This window comes from Trachinotus anak, unplaced genomic scaffold (assembly GCF_046630095.1).
Source record: "Trachinotus anak isolate AG129_WGS33_773 ecotype Australia unplaced genomic scaffold, CSIRO_AGI_Tana_v1 ptg000012l, whole genome shotgun sequence".
Classification (NCBI taxonomy): Eukaryota; Metazoa; Chordata; class Actinopteri; order Carangiformes; family Carangidae; genus Trachinotus; species Trachinotus anak.
In genome coordinates this window covers 26,921,921-26,947,265 of record NW_027273863.1, presented here as the reverse complement: position 1 = coordinate 26,947,265, position 25,345 = coordinate 26,921,921, and the positions used below count along the sequence as shown (strand labels likewise).

General features: G+C 44.0%; 1 protein-coding gene across 18 annotated transcripts in view; it reads right to left on the bottom strand.

Moving 5' to 3' along the window:
- The window catches only part of LOC139628513 (discs large homolog 1-like protein), a 101,153-nt gene extending 79,776 nt beyond the window's left edge, over window positions 1-21,377 (bottom strand). For all 18 annotated transcript variants that reach the window (XM_071490204.1, XM_071490205.1, XM_071490207.1 and 15 more), the window contains exons 1-3: window positions 20,571-21,377; window positions 15,898-16,029; window positions 4,479-4,642 (exon numbers count right to left, since the gene is read on the bottom strand). In XM_071490204.1, the coding sequence (XP_071346305.1) occupies window positions 4,479-4,642; window positions 15,898-16,029; window positions 20,571-20,589 (315 nt within the window). In that variant the 5' untranslated portion in view covers window positions 20,590-21,377. The remainder of the gene's footprint in view (window positions 1-4,478; window positions 4,643-15,897; window positions 16,030-20,570) is intronic.
- Between the last annotated feature and the right edge of the window lie 3,968 nt (window positions 21,378-25,345).

Below are 25,345 nucleotides of genomic sequence, written 5' to 3'. Positions count from 1 at the left end.
TTATTACCATGTGGTCCACTCAACAGGACAGCTCCTCACCCACGTGACCCAGACCTGGGTCCTCACTGCGGGCTAGACCACAGAGGACCAGGGTGATTCAGCTGCATCCGACTCAGCTCGCTCTCATTCTGGGAACTTGATGAAGTCAACAAAAAGAAAACAACAACCTGCTCCTGTTCAAGCAAAATAAGCACAAAGCTCATGACGGCATCACTGGATCAGATGGAATAAAATAAACAGCCTGAAATCGATGGTCGGGTCAGGTGACTTCATGGAGCAGCATCATGCAGCAGCTAATGGTGTCTCACTTTTAAAGGAGCAGCTCAACATTTACTGAAACATTTACTGGTTCTGTTTCCTCCAGAGACACAGGTCACATGATCTGTGTCATCTCTTAGCCTAGCTTAGCACAGAGACTGCAAGCAGGTGGAAACTGTTAGCATAGCTCCATTAAAAGAGGAAAAATAAAATCAACCTAAAGCATGTGTTTTGTCAGCTTTACAGTCATCGCACATTCTTCTATGAGAACACACACACACACACACACACACACACACACACACACACACACACACACACACACACACCCTGCTGAAATGAGGCAACAGGACATTTTGCTGCACTGAGGAGGTGAATCAGTGAGATGACTCTGTGCTGAGGTGAGACTCAGTCTGCTTCATATAAAACAAACCACATGTCCAACAGAAAACTCTTCACTCTAAAACTATTGATAATTGATCACTGATTTCAGTCACTCCTGTAGTGAAAACATTTGCAACTTCATGCTGATTAATTTCATATTAAAATCAATACAGTCCTGCAGGGATGATGTGTTTTAATGTCATCATCACCTGGGTCCCTCCACTAACAGCCAATAGGATTTCTCCGTTGTGTTTTGGATGATTAGAGAAAATCAGCAGCAGTTTCTGATCCTGACAGGTTTGGTTCAGCAGGATCATCTTCACTAATGACTCCACTTTCTGATGTTTGAAGCCCAAACACAACCAGCAGCAGTAAAAAGCTCATGTTAGGCTGTAAACCAACGACACCACGGTCACATGACTTCACCGTCACCACCACTAACCTCCAGCCTGTAGTGTGATTCAGCTCTGAGCTCTTCTACAGAAGCCTTTCCTCTGACAGAGTTAGTGACAGTCTGTAGAAACACAGCGAGGCTGTAAAGGTGGACTGGTGAGGAGGTCGGTTTCATGTTGGACTGATGACGTCTAACGTCCCCGACAACCTCTGTCGTCTCATTTAGACTCTTGTTAGCAACCGGCCTTTTTAACAGACGGAGAAGCTTCAAGACTCAGGACTGAGGGATTTACTGACGGGTCTGATGTCAGAGAATCAAACCTGAAAATAACTGGAACGCACAGTTTTATTAAAGGGCCTCTGTTAAGTTTCCTCTGCTGCCAAATGCAGTTTCCTGCAGGAGCAGGTGGTGATTGTCCCTTGACAAGAGCTTCAGCATCATTGTCTTTATAAAACAAGAGGCTATAAATCCTCTGAGCAGCTACGTCTTCAGGGAGAGACAGGCCGGCGCTAACTGTTAGCATGCTAACTTCAGAAGAAGAAAAGATGTGATAGAGACAAGAGTAAACTTTGGTGTTTGTCTCCACCTCTGGAGACAGATGTTGGTGAGTAAAGAAGGAAGTTTGAAGCTGAACTCACAACTTTTCTTCTAGACTGGTGAGTAAACAGATGCTAACGCTAAAGTTAGCTATGTATCAATAGCAAAACTTACAAATAGCTCTGTTGAATTGAAACTAATGTTGACAGATGTGTGTTTTCTTCAGGACAAAAAGGGGAAAACTAAGATGCCAAGTTTTTATCTGATTGTTTCAGGAACAGGAAGAGTTTAAATAATTAGGGTCCATTTGACCCAAGTTTCTGATCTTGATATGAACCTTGTAGGAATGTTTTAAATGAGCTCAGCAGACAGTAACTATGATTATCTGATCGTTCTGTGTGAAATGAGTTTTATGTTTTTTCTTTCTTGAACACTTTGTCTTGTATTGTGTATATTTGTGCGTCCATAAGACAAAGAATTAAAAAAATAGATGTCGTACCAGCTGCTTCGTTGGAGGCCGTCAATGCTCCTGCCTGACTTCAGATTCAGGTCCTGTGTCTGAGCCGAGTGTGTTTAGTTCCTGTGTGTGTGGAATAAATCCAGACACCAGCTGTTTACTGCTGGTCCTCCACAAACTTCAGCTCCAAAATTCAATTTCATACCAGGAGAGAAAATGACATGTCATGGATTTCTGACTCATCCCATAAACTGTTGTGAAAACAGGGGATTACAGAGAAATGAAAGAAGCCTGCTGACGGTAATGTACTCATTTTTATCCTGCTGCACACAGACAGCAGATCGCTTTGTTTGTCGTCTTTACTTTTACTGAGCTGCAGTTTGTTCCCTCATGTCATCACTGGTTTTAGTTTTCAGACTTTTACACAGTGATGTTAAAGCTCGGAAAACATACTGTTGCTCCTCAACGATGAGACGAGGATAAAAGTGGCGTTTCTGAGGATCTGGTTGTCCTGTGTTCAGTGACAGATGCTTCTGACCTGGAGCTCAGTCTGCGAGTCTGTCTGCAGATGCTGCTGCTTGACTACGCTCAGACCAAAAGCAGCGAGACTGTAAAACTTTGCTGCGGCTGCGAGGACGAGGACGCTGCTGAAGCTCGTGCACGCTCTGACGTAGATGAAATACAAAGTTCGTTCAAAAAGCTTGATCTTACAAATTTCAACCGTGTCACAACTCTGGATGACGCACTGCCAACGGGCACGCCGCCGCTCACCAGCAAGAGACACTGGCTCAAACAGAGAGTGAACGACTTCCTGTTACTTTGAGGTTCTCGCTGCTTTCAGACTGAACGTCATCGTCATTCTGCTCTGAATAAAGATAATATTTAACTACAGCTGATAACAACTGCTGAACAAACTGACTGCAGACAAAAACACGGCCTCTCTCTCTCTCTCTCTCTCTCTCTCAAAGTGTTTTTACAGTGACACTAACACGTCATCTGTTCACGTTGAGGCTGCAGCTGAGGGTTACTGTCGTCATTAATAACCCGTCGATTATTTTCACAAATAACTGATTCGTGTTTTAGTTTCTACAAAACATAAAAAACATCCAAATGTTTTATCCAAACTCACAGAACATTGAGTTCACTTTAAAGTGAGACAGATGCAGCGAAGCTCCACATTAAGAACATTAAGACAGTTTGTCTGTAAAAAAACAAAAAACAAAAACTGAAGATATAAGTTCCTTAAATTCATCACGTTTTCTTTTTGTTCCTCACTGTCCTGTAACACACTGAATATCATCTGTGCCATGTGACAACACAAAAAGTTAACGCAACATCATCAAGCTGTGACATCAGACACTGACATGGCCGCAAAGGTCACGTTTTTAACCCCAGTTCAGTCTGAGCGACGACCCCTCGACCTGCTCGCTCTCTCACACTCGCTGTAAACGTCATGGTGATGAAACGAAGCTGCACCTGGATGAAGAAAGCTCAGCACAGAGTCGAACAGCGAACGAAACACAGGCAGAGCGATGATGCTGTTAATGTTCTCATGTCTCAATACTTTTAATGTGAAAGTATCGTCTGACAGGAAACATCGTCTCGGCCGCTCAGGACAACACTTACAGCTTCTACACTCTGAGAAGAGACGTCATCTGATCAATGTGCTCATCACAGATGACAGGATGAGTTCATTCATCCTTAGGCCTCTGATGCTCCAGATAATCAGACCAACAACTGATCCCCCAGAGGACTTTTCAAACCGTCATCTGCTCCCTGGTAAACTTTATTACTCCACATTTCCAGCTCGACTTGGACCTGTAACCAAATTGAAAACCATCCACTGTCGCCTCTTGAATTCTGGTGTATTTCATGTTCACACTGAACAGAAGAACAGAGTAGAAATGAGCTGTGCCCCAGCTCAGGAGCTGAATCCTTCAGAGGGCTGCACCAAAATGAGACGGTCTGGTCTACAGAGGATTTTCTCTTTGCATCAGAGAATCTACTTGTGGTGACTGACGGCAGCGCAGTCCGTTAACCTGACATCATTATTAATGATTATCATCCTTATTGACTCTAATCTGGTTAATATTTTCTTAAAATGACCAATTCAGTGTTTTGTCAATAAGATGTCAGATAATATTAAAAAAATCCACATTATAATTTATAAAGTATTCAGATAGTTACAGGGGCCCGGGCCCTGACAGTTCAGATGAAAACAAACCACCCAGTCCCTCCTCCACACAGGAGACTGAACCAGTTCACATCAAACAAGCTGCAGGGAAACAAGCGCACCTTCAGTCATCGTCCTGTGTGTGATCTATTTTTATTACCTTCTATTTTTACCAAGAAGTGCTGCTACGCTCCGACGGCAGCCTGGCGGTTCTCACCGTCACACACAGGTTGTGTTTTTGCAGCCACGTGTGTCGGCGTGTTGTGCGTTCTTACCTCGATGCTGGTGCTAAGGCTGGGCAGAGTGTCCGAGGTCACCGTTGTGCTTTGAAGGCTGGAGAAGTCCCACAGGTTGATGGGCGCCGTGGGGTCCGCCCCCTTGGAAGACTCCGCCCATCTCTGACTGTCCAATAAGGTCACTTCGTAAAATTCCTGGATATCTGACACAGCAGGGGAGACACAACCACACACACTGTCGTTACACAAAGACTCAAACAGCTCAAGAGCTTTTCAGCACTGTGACCTCAAAGGGTTCTCATTGGTTCACACATCGTAACCTCCAACACATCAGTCAGTTCGTTTATCCCTGAGAACGACTTCGCTGGAGGTGCACCGTTCCCTCGGAGGGAAACACCTCAGTTTCTCCAAACGCACCTTCTCTGAAGCCGAGACACAACTTGACTTAGACGCGTCTTTAATCCCCCACGGATGAGAGTTTTATATGTTATATGTTCAGCCTCTCTTTAACCTGCAGGTCAAGTCCTGCACCAGGTGATCTCTCAGGTAGGGGTGGGCCACATCCACAGTCTGATTCACTATCTGCGTCCTGTTTCCACTCTGATTTCACTCTGAGATTCAGATCTTTTCGCCACTTTGACGCTTTTTTCGATTGTTTGTTGCTCGCCGCTGCTCTTCACCCACAGTTGTCTGTTGTTTACAAACTGCGCTACAACCAACCAGACTTTTTGTCTCTGTTACTCTGCAATTCTGACGACTTTCATGCTTTCGAATATTTGAACTGCTGAAGAGAAGAGTCTCAGAGTTGTCTGGATAAAGCTTCAGATGAATTGTCCACCTCAAACAAAACATGTTGGAAACAAATTTGTGCTGATTCTGAAGCAGATTGACAAACTAATTTTCTCTCTCACTGTGACTGAAGTTAGAAATGGAGTCTTTGGAGACCTCTGGTGTTTCGATGACAGAAATCAGACGGAGGGGAAAGTGTTTGAGACCATGACTCATTCTGTTCAGTGGCAACAGAGCAGACAGTGTCCTGGTAAAGAGAGGAAAGGTCAAAGGTCACTCTCAGCTGTTCTAACATTCATCAGGTCACCTCGTGGTGTTGAGAGCGGGAGCTACAACAACAACAGAAGCTGACAGGACTCGACCTCGTGTGTTGTTAAACGCTCAGAGGTCGTGACACAGGAACGTCCCTGATCATCACGACGGACAGTTTCAGGTCACACGGCGAGTTGAGGTGTTCAAGTCCTAAATATATCTAGTGCTTATTTAAATAACATCTTGACTGCAGAACTTATAAATGGAACACACTGTTGTTATTAACGTTTGGATGCTTCCTCACAGAACCAGTACAAATATATTATTACTCTACAGCCTGTTTCTCTGGTTGTGTGTAAAAAGTTAGAACTGGTTTAACACTGAAGCTTAAACCAGCAGACAGACAGATGTCGTGATGGAAAATAGAATAAGTGAGAAACATTCCCCAGAAAATGGGATAAGTGAATCACCGTCACTGCAAACAAGCAGGACGTCGTCGTATCTGTGATTCTGCAGGAAACTGAGGACAATATGTGTTTTATTAAAACCAGAGACACGTGGATCCACGGGGTTCTGCTGGAGGTTCTGCTGGAGGTTCTGCTGCTCCATTCAACAGATTTAAACTGTCACAAATCAGCTGTTACTTCATCTGGGACCAGGCTACACTCACTGTTATTTAAGAGAGGGCTGTCATGTGCACAGGTTCCCCTTCACAGGATCATTAATGGTGATTGATCGATCGTGTGATTGATATTATGAGCTGCTCCCTGTGGGTTAAGGCTGCAGTCAGTCTGTTAACATGAGGCCGATCTTATAAAAAGCCTCCAGCCCAGCGGCCACATCCAACATGCTGTCTTATTTTTGGACGCACAACTCTGAGGAGAGCTCACAGAGCGGAGATCTAAAATAAGCGAGGCTTTCTTTGGCTCGGCGGGGCAGCTGACCGTCGGCCCGCACAGATGTTTTCCCATAAACCATCAGATCAGCACTTCAACAGCTCCTCGGGACGATCGCTGCAGAAAGTCTGACCCACTCTCGGCCTTTAAACTGAGCCATGTCTGGTCCTCCATAGATGTTTCCTCTGTGTGAGGATACACTGATCTAAAATTATCCTGGAAGACATTAAATAAATATTATATTATGAAATGAAATAAAACATAAGTACATGATTAGTTCACCACCTCTGGCCAGTCATGCTCTTAGTTTACATGCACAGGAAGCGTTTCCTGACAGTGCAAATCTCAAAGGTGTGTTTACCCGCTCATGTACAACACAGTAACATATCTACAGCGGAGAAAAATAAGACAAACAGAAATAAGAGAGTGATGACGAGGGGCTGATTCATGGGACAGAGATTGGACTCCCACCCCCTCAGTTTTAACAGGTGTGTTTTTCCTTTCATGATAAATTCACACTAAAGGCTGAAAACATAGAAGTCGGGTTGAGACGCAGCCATCACACACTGAAAACTAAACTCTGCACTTCTTGGGCCGTTCAGGGCGACTTCCTTCAGCTCGGCTCTTTCACAGTAAAAGCCTCACATGCCTGAGTGACGGTGCAGCGGTGCCACGTGGAGCTGCAGTGACTCCGCTCTGTAATCTTGTCTGTGCAGCTTCAGCCTCAGACTCTGTTTTGACTGACGATTAAAGCAGCGTCCAGTCCCTCAGACGACAGACGGGTCGCCACGTCAGAGACGCATCAGGTCAAACTATCATGCACCAGGTCTGAACACAGTCCGACATCAGAAAATAGAGGCCCCAGACAAAGACATGATTTCACTGATATCATCAGCTGTTATATAAAATCCTTTGATGACTGAAAATAGCTCCAAATATCAACATAGCACAGAAGCTGACGTCAGACCTAAAAATACCACGCTCCCACTTTGTGTCCAAACCATCTCCCAGCTTTTTGATAGCAGCTCTGTTAATATTGTGTTCGGGTCAGCAGCTTGGTTCTGGGGATGTTGAGCGCCTGCTGGTTCACACTCCCCAGAGGAAGAAGCTCACGGACCTCAGTGACCCTCCAGCTCCACTAGCGTGGTTAAAAGGTGTTTTATGAGGTCACACTGATCTTGGCCTTTGAACTTTGACCACAAAACTAATCAGTTCATCTTGAGTCCCAGCGGACATTTGTGCCAAGGGTGAAGGGATTCCCTTGAAGAGTTCCTGAGATATCATGTTTTTATGAAGTCACAAATTTGAAGAAGTTCCCTCGAAGTGTTCCTGAGATGTTGTGTTCACGAGAACAAGACGGACGGAAACATGAAGCCTCCGGCTGTGACTGTTTCCATCATGGAGGCATAAAAACAAACATGTAGGTGACTAATCAGTTACTAGTGAACCGGCTGCACCATTTAAACAATTTCAATTATTCTCTTATTCCTCTCAGTTATTTGTCAGGAAACCCTTTGCAGGTTCCTGACCTTCAACCCTGAGGGGTTGACAAACATGCAAACATGTTTGTTTGGGGTTTTTTTTTGTGTTTTCTTGATGTTTGTATTTCTATGGTTCAAACGCAGTTGGAATCTTTAGACTCTCTTATCGTGTGTTTATTCTCTGGAGGTCATATTTTGCTCACTGCTGGAGTTAGGAGCCTCGACATTCACATATTATATATTTATCTACTAATTTATTCATATGTTTCACTACTCTGTGAACCCAGTGGTTTGGTTAACCAGCTTCAAGCTCCAAAACATTTCATCCACACGAGTCAAGGTTAGTTTTCACAAGGGATGTGAAGAATTTAAAAACTCTTCAGCCTGAAGGGCCAAATGATCTCTTTACATGCTGCACATCATGACACATGGAGCTGAGATTCTTCTGCCAAACTTGATATAAAACACTTCAGTGTCATGTTGTGTTCAAGATCCTTTAAAAGGTTAATTTAAGAAGATCTGTAAAAGTTGAGAAAAAAGCCGTTAGACCTCAGCAGATTAAAGTGTTAGATGAGAAAGTAAAGACCTGGCAGCAGCCTGTCAGACTAACTGCTGAGGTGGTGGTGAGGCCGGTGTCTCTGGCGTTAGTCTGAACGTCCTCGGGGGACGACCTTAAACGCAGCACCACGCTGAGGCCCAATAAAAAGAGACGTCTGAGGAATCATGAGAGACTGTTGGAGATCATTTTACAGTGAAACCAACAAGCTGTTTCCCAAGTTAGAGCTTCAAGTTTGACAGGAACCACAGACGCTCATACACAGTCTGTGAGAATGAGGTTCTACACAGAACCTGAGCAAGGTTCCTCTGCCTGAAAACACAACAGAGCTCCGTTCAAAACCCTCAGATTCAGGCGCAGCAGTTTTTATATTCTGCTGTTTCACTAAAAGGCGTCAGGTCAGGAACTGTTGCTCATAAACAACATAAAGACGTCACCGGGCTGTGGGAAACTTCTGCAGCTTAATTAAGGTTTTAGTTTTTGTTCAGAATTAACAATGAAAAAATGTTTTTCTTTTCCAACTTGAAAAGTTTAAAATGAGATGATTTTACAAACAAAACTATTATTTGATTATCTGATAATAAAAATATTTTTTGGGAAATTACAACTACACTCTTTAGTATCCAAAAATTTCCTTTTGAAACTCAAGTGTGAGAGTTTTTACTTCTCTACATCATAAAACCCTTCAAAATAAAATATAAATGAACCAGTGAAGCCTGACTTAACCCAATCAGGAGCAGGATAATAACCCATGTGACTGTGTCTCAAACGAAAGGTGTAAACCCTTTAACCATCATTATCACAAGGACAACAGTGAGTCTCTGACTGTGGACTCAACACAGCAGCTTGTTCTTCGTTTCACTGCTGCCTCCGGTCGCACTCGTTTCACTCCGCACCACAACTTTTCTGCCAGTAAACAACTGTTTTATCTCCGGAGACAAAGACGCAGCTCAGCTTTTTCTGTCGAGGTCTGGGAGCTTTGGTAAAATCTGTTTTGATCATTTTTTTACATCCTCGTTTCAGTAATGAAGTGAGATAATTAAGGAGGAGGAAGCAGCTGCATGCTCAGGTCTCAGTTCACCTTGGCTCCTTCAGAATAAAAGTGTGTAGTCATGTGACTGACTTACGGGACATAGAGCAGAGGACAGCTGTGTGACATGAACATTACGTAGAAAAGCCTCCAACATCAACAGCAAATCGAAAAAATTCCCAAAGTGGAAAATCCTCCTGATGCTTTCATTCAAATTAGACAGAAAGTCCACAAAAGATTATTTTATATCCTAGTTTCACATGTACATATCATTCTTCCTTCACAGGCTTTTAGCTGAGTCACTGCATGTGTTAACTCTGCTTGTTTTATATTCTCATTTTCAAAAATGCAAATAAGTTGTTTTCTCATTTTCAATTAATCTGAAGATTATTTTATTGATTGATTGTTTTGTCTATGAAACATTATAAAACTGGAAAAAGCACATTACAATATCCTGGAGGCAGAGCTCTATCTTTAAACGCAGCACAAAGCTCAACACACGAGCTTCAGACCGACAGTTGTCATTCTCCCGTCCGGCTCCCACATTGTTTAAATAGCAAACACACTTGTGCCTTCATGGGTGTGTAGGTCTTAAAATGAGGTGTGGTCAGGAACATTGTTGGCACACTGTTATCTTCAGGGAGCGGGAATCACTGACCAACAAAAACCTAGTCTGAGGTCAGTGCTGCAGTGTTAGGAGAGTAATATGCTCCTACACAGACGACAGAGTGTTTCCCAAGATTCATCCTTTCACACCAGCTTCATAACGAACCCAAGATTTGTTCACTTCTCATAATAAACATAATGTGGTGATGTGTCGTTACTTCTCTGTAGAGCAGGGATCAGAGCACTGATTCACTCCGCTCCTCCATCACAGGAAGTGTGTGTGAGGACTGTATGAACCAGAGCTGTTCCAATACTGATGCTAGTATCAGAAAATACTGGATCTAACGGGCAGGCAGGTCCACGTCCATCAGTCCTGTGTTTGGAGAAAAGCTACAGCAGCTCTGAGCCAATCGACAAGTCACTGGATCAGTGTTGATTCTGAGGAAAACGTCTCAACACGATGATGAAGATGAAACAAGAGTCAGTTTTGGTTGTTTTTATGATTCTTAAACAGATTAGACTCAACTGGCGCCGAGTCGGGGATCGTGTCACAGCCGAGGCCTTCACACAACATATCCTTCGCTTCAATCAGGTCTTCATCATCTTCGTGGGGCTGTCCCGTTTTTATCTACAAGACATCTCGATGAAAGCGTTTTCTCTGGATCACTCAATGTCCATTTCTGTTTTTTCCGGGTGATTTTTCTCCACGCAGACTGTCGGTTTTACGTTAACTTGCTTTTCCATTGTGTTTTGCTCATGGCCCATTTTTTGGGGAGGGGTCATTCATTAGTGTAGCGATACCACCGCCCGCCATCAGAGTCAGGGTCTTTGAGCTGACTTTGGCCTCGTGCACACAACTATGTTTTCGTTTTAAAACTCATCTCTTTTGCTGCGTTTTCACCTCCCGTCCACATCACTCTGAGACTTTCAGAAACGCTACTGGACCCATTTTAGTCTAAAACTCCAGGTTGTGTTGTAGTCTGGACGGACAGAAGCAGAGATCTTTGGAAACGAAGGCGTAAATGCCCACGGTGGCTCCTGATTGGCTCTTATCAGCCTCAACTACGAGATCGTTAGGAAAATGAAAATTTGGTAATGTGAACGTAGCCTTTGTCTTGTGTTGTTTTCCATAATCTTGCTCAGATTAGGGGAATTCAAACCTGAAAATAAACACCCGCCTGTGTGGAACAGTCTGATGAACACAGGTCCAGCTCTCTGCAGTAATCGAATGAACATATGATACAGGACCAAATGACATTTTGAGGGTGGCACATGTCTGAGCAGACCGGTTTTCTGAGAAACACAGCGGCTCTTTACTTCTACTGTTCTCATAAATAAGTTAAGGACAGTCGACAGAGCTGGAGCTTGTGAAGAGACTTGGTGTCTGATCAGAGAGCAGCTGTTTCTGTGATCATATTATCTGGTTAGACTGCTGACTCTGACACAACAGCCTCTGTTGTACAGTCTAATATAAGACCACACCTATTCATACTGCTGCTGCTATCAGGGCCTCGGCTCACGACGACAACCTCGTGTCAATAAAGGCCTGGTTTTTTACGTCCACTGTTTGAGAATTTACAGTATGTGGAGCCAACTTTTTCCCCTGAAACTGTCACTTTTGATTTTTTTTTTTTTTTTAAAACAAGGAAAATAAACTTCCTCTCACCAACTACCAGACATGTAAAGTAAAGTAAAGTAAAAATGTATTTGAAACACATTGAGAGGATCATCAACATCATCAAGATTCATCATCTAACAACCACAAATGTCTACAGTTTACAGGTGTTCGGCTGTTTCACTGGATCTGTGAAACTGTGGCCTCAGATGTGATGCTTCACTGGTTTCATTGGTTTCATATGATTACAGACGATTCAAGACGTCACCAGTTCAAACGTCGGGCAATTTATCGCTCAATCAAAATAATCATTAGCTGCAGCTCCAGTTTTGACCTTTGAACCTTGGCATAAAAACTCTGGGTCGGCCAAAATCTGCAGAGGTCAGAGGCACTGGAACTAGCAGAATATCATCCAAATCTTTAGGGCTGGGAACTGAACGTTGATTTATGAAATTGAAAAGATTCGATGGATGCCATCTGTTTCTCTGAGAGGAATCAGGCCAGTCCCAACTGAAAGAATGGGAAGAAAAACAGAAGCTGACGCACACGGCTCTCTGTAAATCAGCAGCAGTGGACGGGGATTATGAACTGGGGGTAATCGTCGTGTCCACAGAGGGATTACACTGTGCTCGGCCTGCTGCAGACATCTTTTTTTTTTGGAGGGGGGGGTTGGCAGATTGGAAAATGTGTGGCAGAAATCTATTTTTCATCAGTGACACTCAGATGCTGGGATGTCAGGGTGAGCGTGACAAACCCACCGAGGCCTGAGACATGGGGGGGGGGGAGTAGTTTGTACAAAGTTAATTATTATTTAAAGTCACGGCTTCCACTCAAACTTAATTTTTTGTCTCCTCCTCTGCTGCTGAGTGAATGTGAGTCGACTGGTTGATGGAGCTGCCATTAAACCACCGAAGAAGATGAAGAAAACCATGTGGAGGACGTGATGGAGGAAGCTCAGCCTCCTCATCATCACTCCACACACATCTGATGTTTTCATCTCTTCACACTTTATACAGTTTTTAATCTTTGTGGAAACATATTGTGATGATATGACCACATTATAATTATGCTGTTTTCATTGAGTAAGGTGGGTGCGGGGGGGCGGTTAATTAAAACAATTATATTATTGTATTATATCATCCAGGTGGATTGGATTGGAGCTGCAATGATTAGTCAAGTTATAAAAATTTATTTGCAACAATTCTGATCATTTCTCTGTCTTTCAGGTAACTTTAAAATCAGCTTTTCAAATATGAATACTTTGTTCTTCTAAGACAATAAATTGTTCATCTTTAGTTAGTCTGACAACAACAACATGAGCTCTGGGAAACTGGGATTTTACACAATTTGCTGACATTTTATCAACAGTTAATCTCGAAAGTCATTGTTAAACTTGTCATCATAAACATAATCAGATTTAAATAATTCTCATTAGTATAGATACTGATTCCAGTCATGATCTAAATCCAGTATCTAGTGAATCTGAAGCCCTGGGATGGTCCACAGTGAACTACAGTGATCACAGGAGATGTGGTACAGAGTGATGCTTCTTTCACCTCACAAAGGATCTTTGGTCAGAGAAAGTGCAGCTCATGAGCAAAATTTTCATTCAGACTTTTTACATATAAACTTACAGAGTTATCATTAATCAGCTCCATCTCCTCTCTGGAGAAAAAACAAACCTTTCAATAAGATTTTTTTTTTGTATCAGATCTAAAACACCAAACTCAGCCCTTAATATTGGAGACATTCACTTTAATGCCCAGAACAAACAGGTAAAGATGAGTAAACCAATGAGCTCAACTCAAGAGCAGAAGAATCAAATATCTCACAATAACAGCAGTTTTACTCCTCCAGCAGCTCTAACTTTAAACTGGTTTCTTATTGTTTAAATCAAAAATCACGCAACAAAACATAAACAAAAGATGCCACAGAGCTGAAAATAATTAATCAATTACGTTATTAAAGCTTTGAGTCACTGTTACAACAACATTACAGAGTTCAAGCTTCTCAAATGTGAGAATATGCAGCTTTTCTTTGTTTGATGTTGTTGTAAATTATGAAGAACTTTGGCTTCTCATCTTCAAATTGTCTGCATAAGTAAAGAGAAGACAACACTGTGGGTATAAGGGACGTGTTTTCTAATGTTTAGATGAAACAATCAATTAATCAAGACAATGGGCGGCCCGGTGGTCGGGACGCGTACCGTGTTGAGCACAAGACGCTCTTAGCAGGCAGTCACTAGTTCGACAGTCTTCACTGAGCTATAATAAAAGACATAAAAAGCCCCAAAAAATAAAATAAAAAACATTAATCAAGACAATGATCTGCAGATCAGTGACAGTAATCACTAGCTGCAGATCTGATGCCATGTGTCATCAGTCAATAATCCATCAATGACCAGTGAAGCCTCACAAACCAACAGAAAACCTGAGGATGCTTCGAGCAGCAGAGGAAACAAACAGGAGGAGGATGAAGATGGAGAGCAGGAACCAGGCCACTGAGTTCACACTGATGATTTCCACTCATCCATTAGTGATGAAGATGCTGAGAGCAGGAACCTGAACTGGATGTTTTGCAGGATGAAAAGAAACCGAAAGACTCGAGCCTCCGCTGTCGTCTGGTTAAGAAGCTCCTTCCCCTCCTGAAGCAGAGTCTGCTGATGCTGTGAAGTTCAGTCAGACCCCGACGTGTTTCAGCTGACCGGTGGTTTATCAAACTCAGCGGCCGTCAGCTGACGTGTAAGAGGACGATTTAAAGATCTCGTACATTCACCCTCATAAATATCTAATGAGTTGGTTTCCCTTATGACACAAAGCAAACCCGCTGATCACATTACAGAATAAATGTAGTGATTCATTTGCACTTGGATTGGTTTGAGTTTCCCTCTGCAGGTCAGCAGCAGAGATCATTGTGCTGCAAATTTTAACAAAGAATGTATTTCTTTAATAAATAAAACCAGGTGTGAAATGTCAGTAATTATGTTCCCATTAAATGTTTCAAACATTAAAAAATTCTGCAAAATAAAAACAGGGAATCGTGTGTTTCCATCAACTAACTAACTCTAATTATGAAGGCAGAGCAGCAGATACATCAGAACCAGTGGTGTTTTAGGTCATATTGTTTATGATGGTAACAACATGGATCTTACTGTGATAATCATTTGTCATGTCATTATATTCACAGTCTTGTGCTGTAGCTGCAGCATCTTGTATTTACAACCATCACCCTGTCCGGAGGGTTCGGGTCTCCCGGTACCAGACGGGTGTTTGGGGTTCTGAGCTGGACCAGCACCGGGTGGAAGTTAATCTCATCAGCTGATTCCTTCAGAGTTTTCTTTTTCCTCCAGATGCTGCTGCTGTTTGCTCTGGCTGCGTGCTCTACCCTCAGCCCCCGGAGGGTCACACCGACACACCAATGACCTTTACGACCTCTCGCCCCGCTGCGACGGCTCACACAGAGGAAACAAACAGCCACAATGCCCGACTCTTACCTACAGACCTACCAGGTCAGAGAGGTCACCATTATCAGTCCACTGATATTTATCAGCTGATGTTTGACCCTCAATGAAGAATTAAAATCATCAGCACACAACACACATCACTGGACTGACACAGGAGCCAGAGATTTGGCTCCACTGATACAGAAACACAGGCCCAACCCGACTCCTGCATCAAATTAAAATCAATCAAGAAATGAATACAGCTGTAAAAATCCATCTCTCTCGCTCTGCTCTCCACAGCGGCTTCAACTTGGTCGATCACAGGTTAAAGGTGTTCATGAAGCTCCACTAACTCAGTTACTATGACTTCTGCACAATAAAAGCATCCTGCCAGTTGACCAGGGGAAGCTTCAGTACAAAGCAGCCGCAGCAGGAGAGGTTTGAACGTAACACAGCTCTGATGAGGATGATCAGAAACAGTGACACAAAGAAACAAACAGGAACCAGGAGTGAAACTAAACCAGGGTCAGTTCGGTTCATTTTGTCTTGTGAGCCAAATCAAACCTTTTCTGGTCAAACATTTTCCTTATCTCTGAACTGAGTGTTTTATATTCATCTATTCATCAGTTTATCAAAGCACCTGATGAGACTTTTTCAGGACAGCTCCTTATTTTCCAAGATCTTTGGTGTATTTTTTCAGGACTTTCCAGGACTGGAAAGTTACCTGACAGAGACAAAGATGTGTAGACTGTGTGCAAAGGGTTTGTGGGTGAAGGAAGAGGCGATCGTACCTATGAGAGCCTGGAAGAGGTTGCTCTGGAAGATGTCGATGACCCTCTGGATGGAGTGTCGGAGCTGCCGGTCCTCTGTGTGGGTCAGCTTGGCCCGGTACTCCTCCAGCAGCAGCAGAGCTCGCTGTGCGTCTGGACAACAGGAGGAGGAAGCAGCAGAGGTGAGTCGGGGACACGACGGAGCGGCCGCTGCTGCCGCTTCATTCTGGGCCTCAGCCACTAATGAAAACTGATCTGAGACGCGACGGCAGTGAAGTGTAGTTTGAGCTGAGCAGACAGACAGAGCCACAACTGCTTTTCTGCAGCAACAATCCCTCAGCGCTGAAATACTGAGCTGTACTGGCTGCACGGAGATATCCCAGAGAGATCATACTTTAAAAGCCCAAATATTAAAAGATTTTCCATTTGATTATCCCAATAAATGGAGTTTAGTTCAACTTTTCCAATAGAAATGAGTGTAATCAAAACATCTGATTCTGCCGCTGGAGAAACTAATTCTGCTTCAGATGAAATGCTTACATTGAAGTTAAGAAGTAATCATTCAGATTTAAGACAATTTAATGACCTTAAAGGCCTGATATTTGAAACATTTTTGACTTTATTCAAGCCTTTTTATGGGCCTGGTTGGAAGTGTTGGGCTTAACTAACTATTATTTTTATTACAGACTCATCTGCTGATTCTTTGTTCTGTAAACTGTCAGAAAAATGTTCAGTGTAATGTCTGCAAATGTCCAATCCTCAGATTTCACAGGCTGGAACCAAAGGACGTTGGATGGAAATGATTTTAAACAATTAATTGTTGATTAAAAGTATTGATTAATCGGGTCAGTTGATCAGGTCAGCTCTGGGTTTATAAAACATCAAAACATCTGATTCTGCTGCTGAAGACGTCGACTCATTTTGACCAAAGACAAAGTGGAACAATAGTAAATAAAATCTGAGACGACCTCTGTGTAAGACTTTTCAAAGGACCCTGACAAAGAGTCAGATGTAGAGTTGAAACTTTAAGTGTGGGGCTGCCGATTATTCAGTCCATTAACCCACAGAAAAAATCCACAGAAGCCAGGGTGACGTCTTCAGACTGTCCACAACCCAGAGATATTTGTTTCACAGAAAAGAAGCTAATCCTCACATTTCACAGGATGTTTGGCGTTTCTGCTAAAGTTAATGATCGTTAATCAAAATTATTGACAATTAATTTTCTGTTGATCAACTTACACTTTTGATGAACTGACAAACCAGCTCTAAATAAAAGTCAGGACCTGAGGTTCAGAAGCACCAGGTCAGCTCTGGGTTTATAAGACGTGAAAACGTCTGATTCTGCTGCTGAAGAAATCAACTAAATAAGAAGAAATCAGATTAACTGTTTAACCATCTTATCTTAGCAAGAGGAGAAAGGCCTGAACCAGTGGTTCCCTCTCGGGGGGTCAGGACACCCCTCCCCCAAAACTGTTGACGATAATTATGAGGGGGAAAGAAACTACCAGGACAGTAAATGTTTTTGTCATTTAGTTTCTCTTCTCCGACGTTTTGTTCTCGTGCTGGACAGTTTCACCTGTGCAGGTCAGTGAAAATGATTCATATTAAAAGAGGAAACTCAGAGGTCACAGTCATATGGGACGTGTCACACAGGGTGATGGGGAGGCGCCGCCTCTCTTTAAAACAAGCCAGAAAGACCTAATCTGAAGCCACTTCAATTAAATACATCACATTTGTGTGAAATATCGCCTCTGCTTTAGTTCATACACGTGTATTAATCTTTGAGAAATAAAACTTAGCTGAGTTCGCAGCTGTTTAAACAGAAGTGGTCGACCTCCACTGCTAAACGCTGCCAGGACGCCTGCAATTGATTTTATATTTAACATGGATCATAGAGGAATAACGCTGCTGAGAAAATCAGATACTTACAAAATAAAGTAAAAAATATCCTGTGGTTCCAGTTTTACAGCTCAGGCCTCAGGTTTCTGACATCTTCACTACTTTATCATCAGACGTTTTCATGTGCTATAAACCCAGAGCTGACCCGACGCCGTCCTCTGAGCTGAGCCTGAGACACTGACCTTTATTCAGAGCTCAGCTGTCAATTACTACATGAGCTGAAAATTAATCATCATTTCAGTCAGTTTTTTAAGCTACAACACCAAACGTCCTCTGGTTCCCGCTTCTCCAATGTGAGGTTTTTTCTCATATGATCGTCAGACTGAATATCTTTGACTCCTGGACTGTTGATCCGACAAAACAAAACACCTCAGCCTCACACACATCACAAGAGCTTCTGACAATCGACAGACAACAGAGTTCAATTAAAAAAAACAAGACTGATAAAAAAAGTGACTGCTGACTGCTGGTTGCAGCTTTTAAAGGTCACAACCACAATTTACAGAAGTAGTCAAACATGACAGAAACCTGTGAGCCGATCGTCCCAGTCGTGACTTTATGATTTAGTGTCTGGACGTCTGACTTCACACATCAAGGATGAGGAAGCAAGTAAATTATGGACTTGAGACTTTTTGTAGTTGTGGATGATTTGATGTAAAAATAATAGACTGAACTAAAATAAACAAAACTGCACAGACCCTGAAATGCACAGATATTTGACGGACAACTGATGCAAGGTTAAAAAAACAACTGTAGATTACTTTGGTTTCAGAGAACTTATGATGGGTATTTGTCTTTTTGTTATTCTACAGACACAAATCAAAATAACATTTATATATGTGTGTGTTCATAATAAAAATACCCATAGATGCAGCCCAGGGAAACTTAAGTGACTTACATGGTTCAAAGAGGTGAAGTTAAACTATTATTTCAGATTTACTGCATGTCACAACAAACCTGTGTCCCTGTGAAAGGACTGTGCTGATGCTGTGGGAGTTAAAATATAATTACTGAGTATAATTAGGCTGCTATTAACACACTATTTGACACAACTGACACAGTTTGATAATCTGACTGTTTCAGGAATAAAAGTAAAACGCTTATCAATGAGAAAAGTATGTGCGGATGTTTTCTCTAAATTTCCCGTTCAGCTGTTCGAGGCTGTAAATATTTCATTCATATTAGTTTATTTTTAGTTGGGCTCGTCTCCGGACAAGGTGCCCCACATACTACTTGGTTAGCAGCGGCGGCTAACCGGCTAGCCCCACTTCAACTCACTTCACCTGCCTGGCGCGGCGCGGCGAGGCCGAGAGGGTCGGTGTGGAGCGTGTTCAGGTCGGGTCCTACCTGTGTCTGTGTGTCTGTGTGTCTGTGTGTGTCTGTGTGTGTCAGTGTGTGTGTGTCTGTCTGTGTGTCAGTGTGTCAGTGTGTGTCTGTGTGTGTCTGTGTCTGTGTGTGTCAGTGTGTCAGTGTGTCTCTGTGTGTCTCTGTGTGTGTCAGTGTGTGTCAGTGTGTCTGTGTGTCTGTGTGTGTCTGTGTGTGTCTGTGTGTCTGTGTGTCTGTGTGTGTCTGTGTGTCTGTGTGTCTGTGTGTGTCTGTGTGTCTGTGTGTCTGTGTGTGTCTGTGTGTGTCAGTGTGTGTCAGTGTGTGTCAGTGTGTCTCTGTGTGTCTCTGTGTGTGTCAGTGTGTGTCTGTGTGTGTCTGTGTGTCAGTGTGTGTCTGTGTGTGTCTGTGTCTGTGTGTGTCAGTGTGTCAGTGTGTCTCTGTGTGTCTCTGTGTGTGTCTGTGTGTGTCAGTGTGTGTCTGTGTGTGTCTGTGTCTGTGTGTGTCTGTGTGTGTCAGTGTGTGTGTGTGTCTGTGTGTGTCTGTGTGTGTCAGTGTGTCAGTGTGTGTGTGTCTGTGTGTGTCAGTGTGTGTGTCTGTGTGTGTCAGTGTGTGTCAGTGTGTCAGTGTGTGTCTGTGTGTGTCAGTGTGTGTGTGTGTCAGTGTGTGTGTGTGTGTCTGTGTGTGTCAGTGTGTCAGTGTGTGTCTGTGTGTGTCAGTGTGTGTCAGTGTGTGTGTGTGTCAGTGTGTGTGTGTGTGTGTGTGTGTCTGTGTGTGTCAGTGTGAGTCTGTGTGAGTCAGCGTGTGTCTGTGTGTGTATGTGTGTGTCTGTGTGTGTCTGTGTGTGTCTGTGTGTGTGTCTGTGTGTCAGTGTGTGTCAGTGTGTGTCTGTGTGTGTCAGTGTCAGTGTGTGTGTGTGTCAGTGTGTCTGTGTGTGTCAGTGTGTGTGTGTGTGTGTGTGTGTGTGTGTCTGTGTGTGTGTGTGTGTGTGTGTGTGTGTGTGTGTCTGTGTGTGTCAGTGTCAGTGTGTGTGTGTCAGTGTGTGTGTGTGTGTCAGTGTGTGTGTGTCTGTGTGTGTGTGTGTGTGTGTGTCAGTGTGTGTGTGTGTGTGTGTGTGTCAGTGTGTGTCAGTGTGTGTGTGTGTCTGTGTGTGTGTCAGTGTGTGTGTGTGTCTGTGTGTGTGTCAGTGTGTGTCAGTGTGTGTGTGTGTCTGTCAGTGTGTGTGTCTGTGTGTGTGTCAGTGTGTGTGTCTGTGTGTGTGTCTGTGTGTGTGTCAGTGTGTGTGTGTGTCAGTGTGTGTGTCTGTGTGTGTGTCAGTGTGTGTCTGTGTGTCAGTGTGTGTCAGTGTGTGTGTGTGTGTGTGTGTGTGTCAGTGTGTGTGTGTGTCTGTGTGTGTCTGTGTGTGTGAGCCCCCGGCAGGCAGCGGCTAGCCGAGCTAGCTCGCTGGGGAACGTGTCGTGAAAGCGGGTTACCTTTCTTTCTGACGGGCATGGTCGGGTCTGGCTCGGCTCGGTGCTGGAGCTAGTTCCGTGTTAGCCACACACACCCCCCGCTCGGGACGTTTCTACGGATGATTCCGCCGGTTGAACCCCGCTGTCACCGCTCCAAGTCGGGGCTGAAGAAACGGCACCAAGTTCCTCCGACAAACAAACTCGCCGTCAGGGGGAAACTGACGCGTCCGACGAGAATAACAGCCCGGGTCTCCGGGGACAGCAGCGGGGACAACAGCTCCGGGCTCCCGGCTGAACCTCTGCCAAAGGGAGCGAGCAGGAGCCGGAGAGAAGCTCCGGTGAGCGCCGCCTGTTACCGACTCTCTGTGCCGCGGCTCCCCGTCAGAGGCGCTCTCCGGCCGGCGTGCCCCGCGCAGGCTGACCGCGGCGGGAAAGGAAAGTACGGATGTGGCTTCCACCCACCGGGACCTGCCGTGCGCCAGACTCCGTGTAAAAAACACCGTGTTTCCGTGCGGGCTGAGCAGGCGGAGCATGCATGAGCTGCCCGCTGTGGTGCAGGCGGACGAGCAGCTCCGGGGCTTCGATGCTTATCCCGGAAAAAAAGTTCAGAGTCCGGGCTGCTGGCACAGCTCCAGTCAGCCGCGCCAAGCCCAGGCTGACTTATCCCGCACTGGTGCGAACACTTGTGTGTGTTATTCCCGGCACAGCCTGCGTTGTGCATTCGTGTCAAACTTCTCTGAGTGTAAATCCCTCCTCTCTGTCCCTTCTTCCTCCTTCTTCTTCCTCCTCCTCCTCCCCAGGTCCGCAAATTCCAAACTTTCCTCCAAAATGGCGTCTCACAGAGCTGGAGATGTGAACCATGTGATTTCCATAAGCCTTCCCCTCCAACCTGCCGCCCAATCATGCAGCTCACCTACAAGATGAGGAGGCGGAGGAGGAAGAGGAGGAGGAGGGTCGGGATGGGGGAAAAGTTTGGGATGTAGAGAAAGGGAAGGTGAAAGTCTGAGAAAAGAGAGCACGAGAAGGGAAGAGGAAGTGAAAGGTGGATCCAGAAAAAAGATCTGAGTGAAAGGTAGAAAAACTCCAGGATGAAGAGATGGAAGACGAGAAGATGTAAGTAGAATATGAGGAGAGACAGAGGAAGAGGAGGAGAGATGGAGAAAGACAGGAGGGTTAGGTGACAGATGAAGCAGAGGATTTACAACAGGAGCCTGTGGAAGAGGAGGGTGGTGGTTAAAGCTGGAGAATATGGAAGAGGAGGGGAGCAGCTGACAGATACCCTTCAAAACATCTCATCTAATAGAATTCAAAGTATTATTTTTATATTTTGTCAGACATTGATCAGAGTTGCAGGTTTCATTCCACTCAGGTCTGTAAAACACTGCAGGATTTTAGCAGAATCAACGAATCTTTGCACATTAACTTCATGTTTTTATTTTCAGGCCACTTTTATGAACATGAGTTCCTCTGACTTGAAGCGATCAGGTAGTGAAGCTAAGCTACTGAAGCTGGTGACGCCACTTGTTGAGTCGTGGTTCTTTCTTCTCATGATAATAAAAACAAGGCAGTAGCTTGTTCAGTTGGACTTCGTGGTTGCTGGGTGCTGTCTCACTGTTTGCACTAACTTCAGTGCGACGCGGCTTCAGTTCCTCACGTCACCTCCTCGGGTTATTAAAACCTGAAAGGTGTTTTTCTTTTCTTTTCTTCTAACAGCTGGAGCAGAAATAAAACACCTCTAATATTCCTACAGTTTGTGGTTTCAGGTTGTGTCTGCAGGACATAACAGATTAGCTGAAGGTCACTTTTCGGTTTAATGAACAAACCATCACAGTCAGTCTTACTATTAGACAACACTGCTCCACTTAATCTGTCCATTATTGAATAATTGTTTAGTTTATAAAAGTATAGAAAACAATGCTTTTCTTGCTGGTGGAACCCCGAAACAAAACTGGACTTCAAAATTTGGATATTTTAAATCTTAAATAAGCAGCTGCAAGAATGTATGACACTTGCACAGCCTAATCACAGCAATACACCAGATGATACCAGAAATATAACTTTAATTTATTATATTTCTGTTGAACTGCTGGACTAAATTATAGGTCAGTCCTTTGTCATGCTGGAGTGGAATTATAATATTCTGTTCTGTTATTTTTCCCATTTTTCTGAGTGGAGTTTGGTTTGGGAAAGAAGATACATAGTCTTTTTTATGTTTTGCATCTGAATGTCTCTTTAAACTTGGATGGTGACATCTTTGTGGTTGTATAGTGTTAGCGTTAGTTTTAATGTTTTTATTAGGAATTTGAATTGAATGGAATTTTTCATAAATTGTGTCTCCTAAATGTGTCATAATCATTATCCCAATTGAAAATTGTAATAATACAAATGTATTCCTTTGAGGAGACCTAGAGAGGGAGGTCAGAGGTCAGGCAGTGGACCCTCCTGAAGTACAAAGCCCTCCTTTGGTCACGATGAAGATGAAACGTCCTCCTCTCCCTCGCTGTGTGAAACATCCCTCTTTGTCTCTCTTTGCCTCTCATGTGCCGATGCAAACCACTCGAAGCTCTGGCCCAGATTAAAGAGAGCAGCTCCGGTGAAAGGAGGAGGCCTTTATTTTTAGACGGCCATGTTTAATGAATGACCTTGCCTTGAGTTTGAAGCTCGTCGTATTAAAGTGCAGAAGGAGAGGTCTGCTCTGCTCTCACGCCATCCGTCACCTCCCGAGGCGGATCCAGTCCGGCTAAATGACCAGAGACGTGAGGATTGGTGCCGTAACAGATGACTACTCAAAATTTACTGAGGTCAACAACAGACATTAATATTCTTTCTCTAAATTCATAGCGTGTTGGCAAAATGTGAAGAGCAGGAAAATCTGAGATTCCAAGAGGGTTATCTCCACTGCTGGTTAGGGTTAGATGTGTGGTGGATCTGCATCTGCTTTGCTGCCGTTTTGTTGAATTCTCAGGCTTTTAATGACGAGTAGGAGGCTGCGGTGGACAGTTGGTACCATGCGGCTCTTTGTAACGATGGTGTTTATGGGGTGAGGTGGATGTGACAGAAACCAGAGGGGAATCTCCTGGAATGCTTTTGGATTAGAAGACAGAGCTAATGTTGTCGCAGTTTCTGATGACGGCAGATGATCAGAGGACGATGGAAGATTCCTCCGACCTGAACAACCACACTGGTCGTTTTCCTCAACCCCCTGATACGACCCTACATCTCCTGAAATAGTGGCCCTACAAAGGCAGGTGTACTGGTCCTTGGTTGTCATGGTTATAATAATAAACATGTGGCCTGTACCGAGGGAGGATGTACCTACCTTCGTCACCATGGTTACTATGATAACAGTCATGGCTTGGTTAGGTTTAGGAAAAGATGGTGATTTGGGTTAAAATAAGTTCTTCCCCAACATCACCTCCTGAGAAACATGCCCATAGGTTGTTTCTAGGTCAGCTCGTTACCCACAGACACGTTTTGCTGTCTCACAATCACATCATGAAGAGGTTTTTAGCAGCTTATCTGTGACCTATCACCTGCTGCCGGTCCGCTACGTCGGAGGACTTGTAGCTTGTCGTAAAGGCACATTTGTGTTGTTTCCATCACAACATCTGTTACCATCAGAGAGGCGATGATACCCCCCAGCTCTTATTTTCATCACACCAGCATGAAGAAGCTGTGAGAATTAGCGCTTGTGTTTTAAAATCTGCAAAGACTGAAATCACATCACTGCTGATGTAAAATAGAGATTAATCTGCCACATACATCACATTCACAGCCAGGAGCTGGGCTGTCCGTCCGTCCATCTGTCCGTCCGTCCGTCCGTCTGTATGTATTTTACTCCTATGTTGTATTTTATTTTAGTACTAACAAGTTTTTGTTTTGTCAGTGAATGTGAGGCCGTGTGATGAGGCTGCATTAATTCTCACAATGTGTGTCTGAGTTGCTGTGTATATGTGTGTGTGTTTATTTGAATATCTGTGTGTGTGTGTTGCAACATGTGTCACAGGCTCAGGCTGCCAAAGTCCAGATTTATGCCAAGATTAATTATGAGCATGTTGTCCAGATTGGGATGAAAACTGACATGACATGTGCAGTAATCACATTGCAGTGTCGGACGGCAGCGTTCAGGGCCACTTCACACACTGCAGGTCATGATGCAGATGGACTGATAAATCCTGCACCCCACATGTTTGACACGCAGCGTCTGAGCCGGCGGCGCCCAGGTCTGAAGGCTCGGTCTCATTTCTGTCGAGATGTCATGGCGGTAACACTCAGGGCTCGAAATTAACAGCTGCAAAATGTGGGAAGAAACTAAAGAACTTTGGAAAACATACTTCTGTTTTATAAAGCTCCACAGTCTAAAGGTAGATGTCCATGTGTTTGTGATTATAAAGCAGGTCTAGGTTCTATATTAATACTGTGAAAGTATCAAAGCCTCAGTCCACAGAGAAATGCACACAGCCTGTATTCAGACACTGAGCCTTAAAACCAGCCGTCAGGACTTCTGGAACTTTGTGATGTCACAGTGAATCAGTCACCGCCCTCAGCCATGCCAGACCTCTGTAACCTCTGTAGCCTCTCCCCCATCTCTGCTGCAGGCTCCAAGATGCATTAGCCACTACTAGCATAACACACCACAATCGACCACTCCACTGTGAATGATCCAGTTGCATTGTGGGTAATGCAGGCAGCAGGTTTCAACAGAGAGGACAAATGTGAATATTTCCTGGTTTCTGTGACAGTAAACTGAACATTTTGGTTTTTGGACTGTTGACATTGGCCCTCGGGACATAATG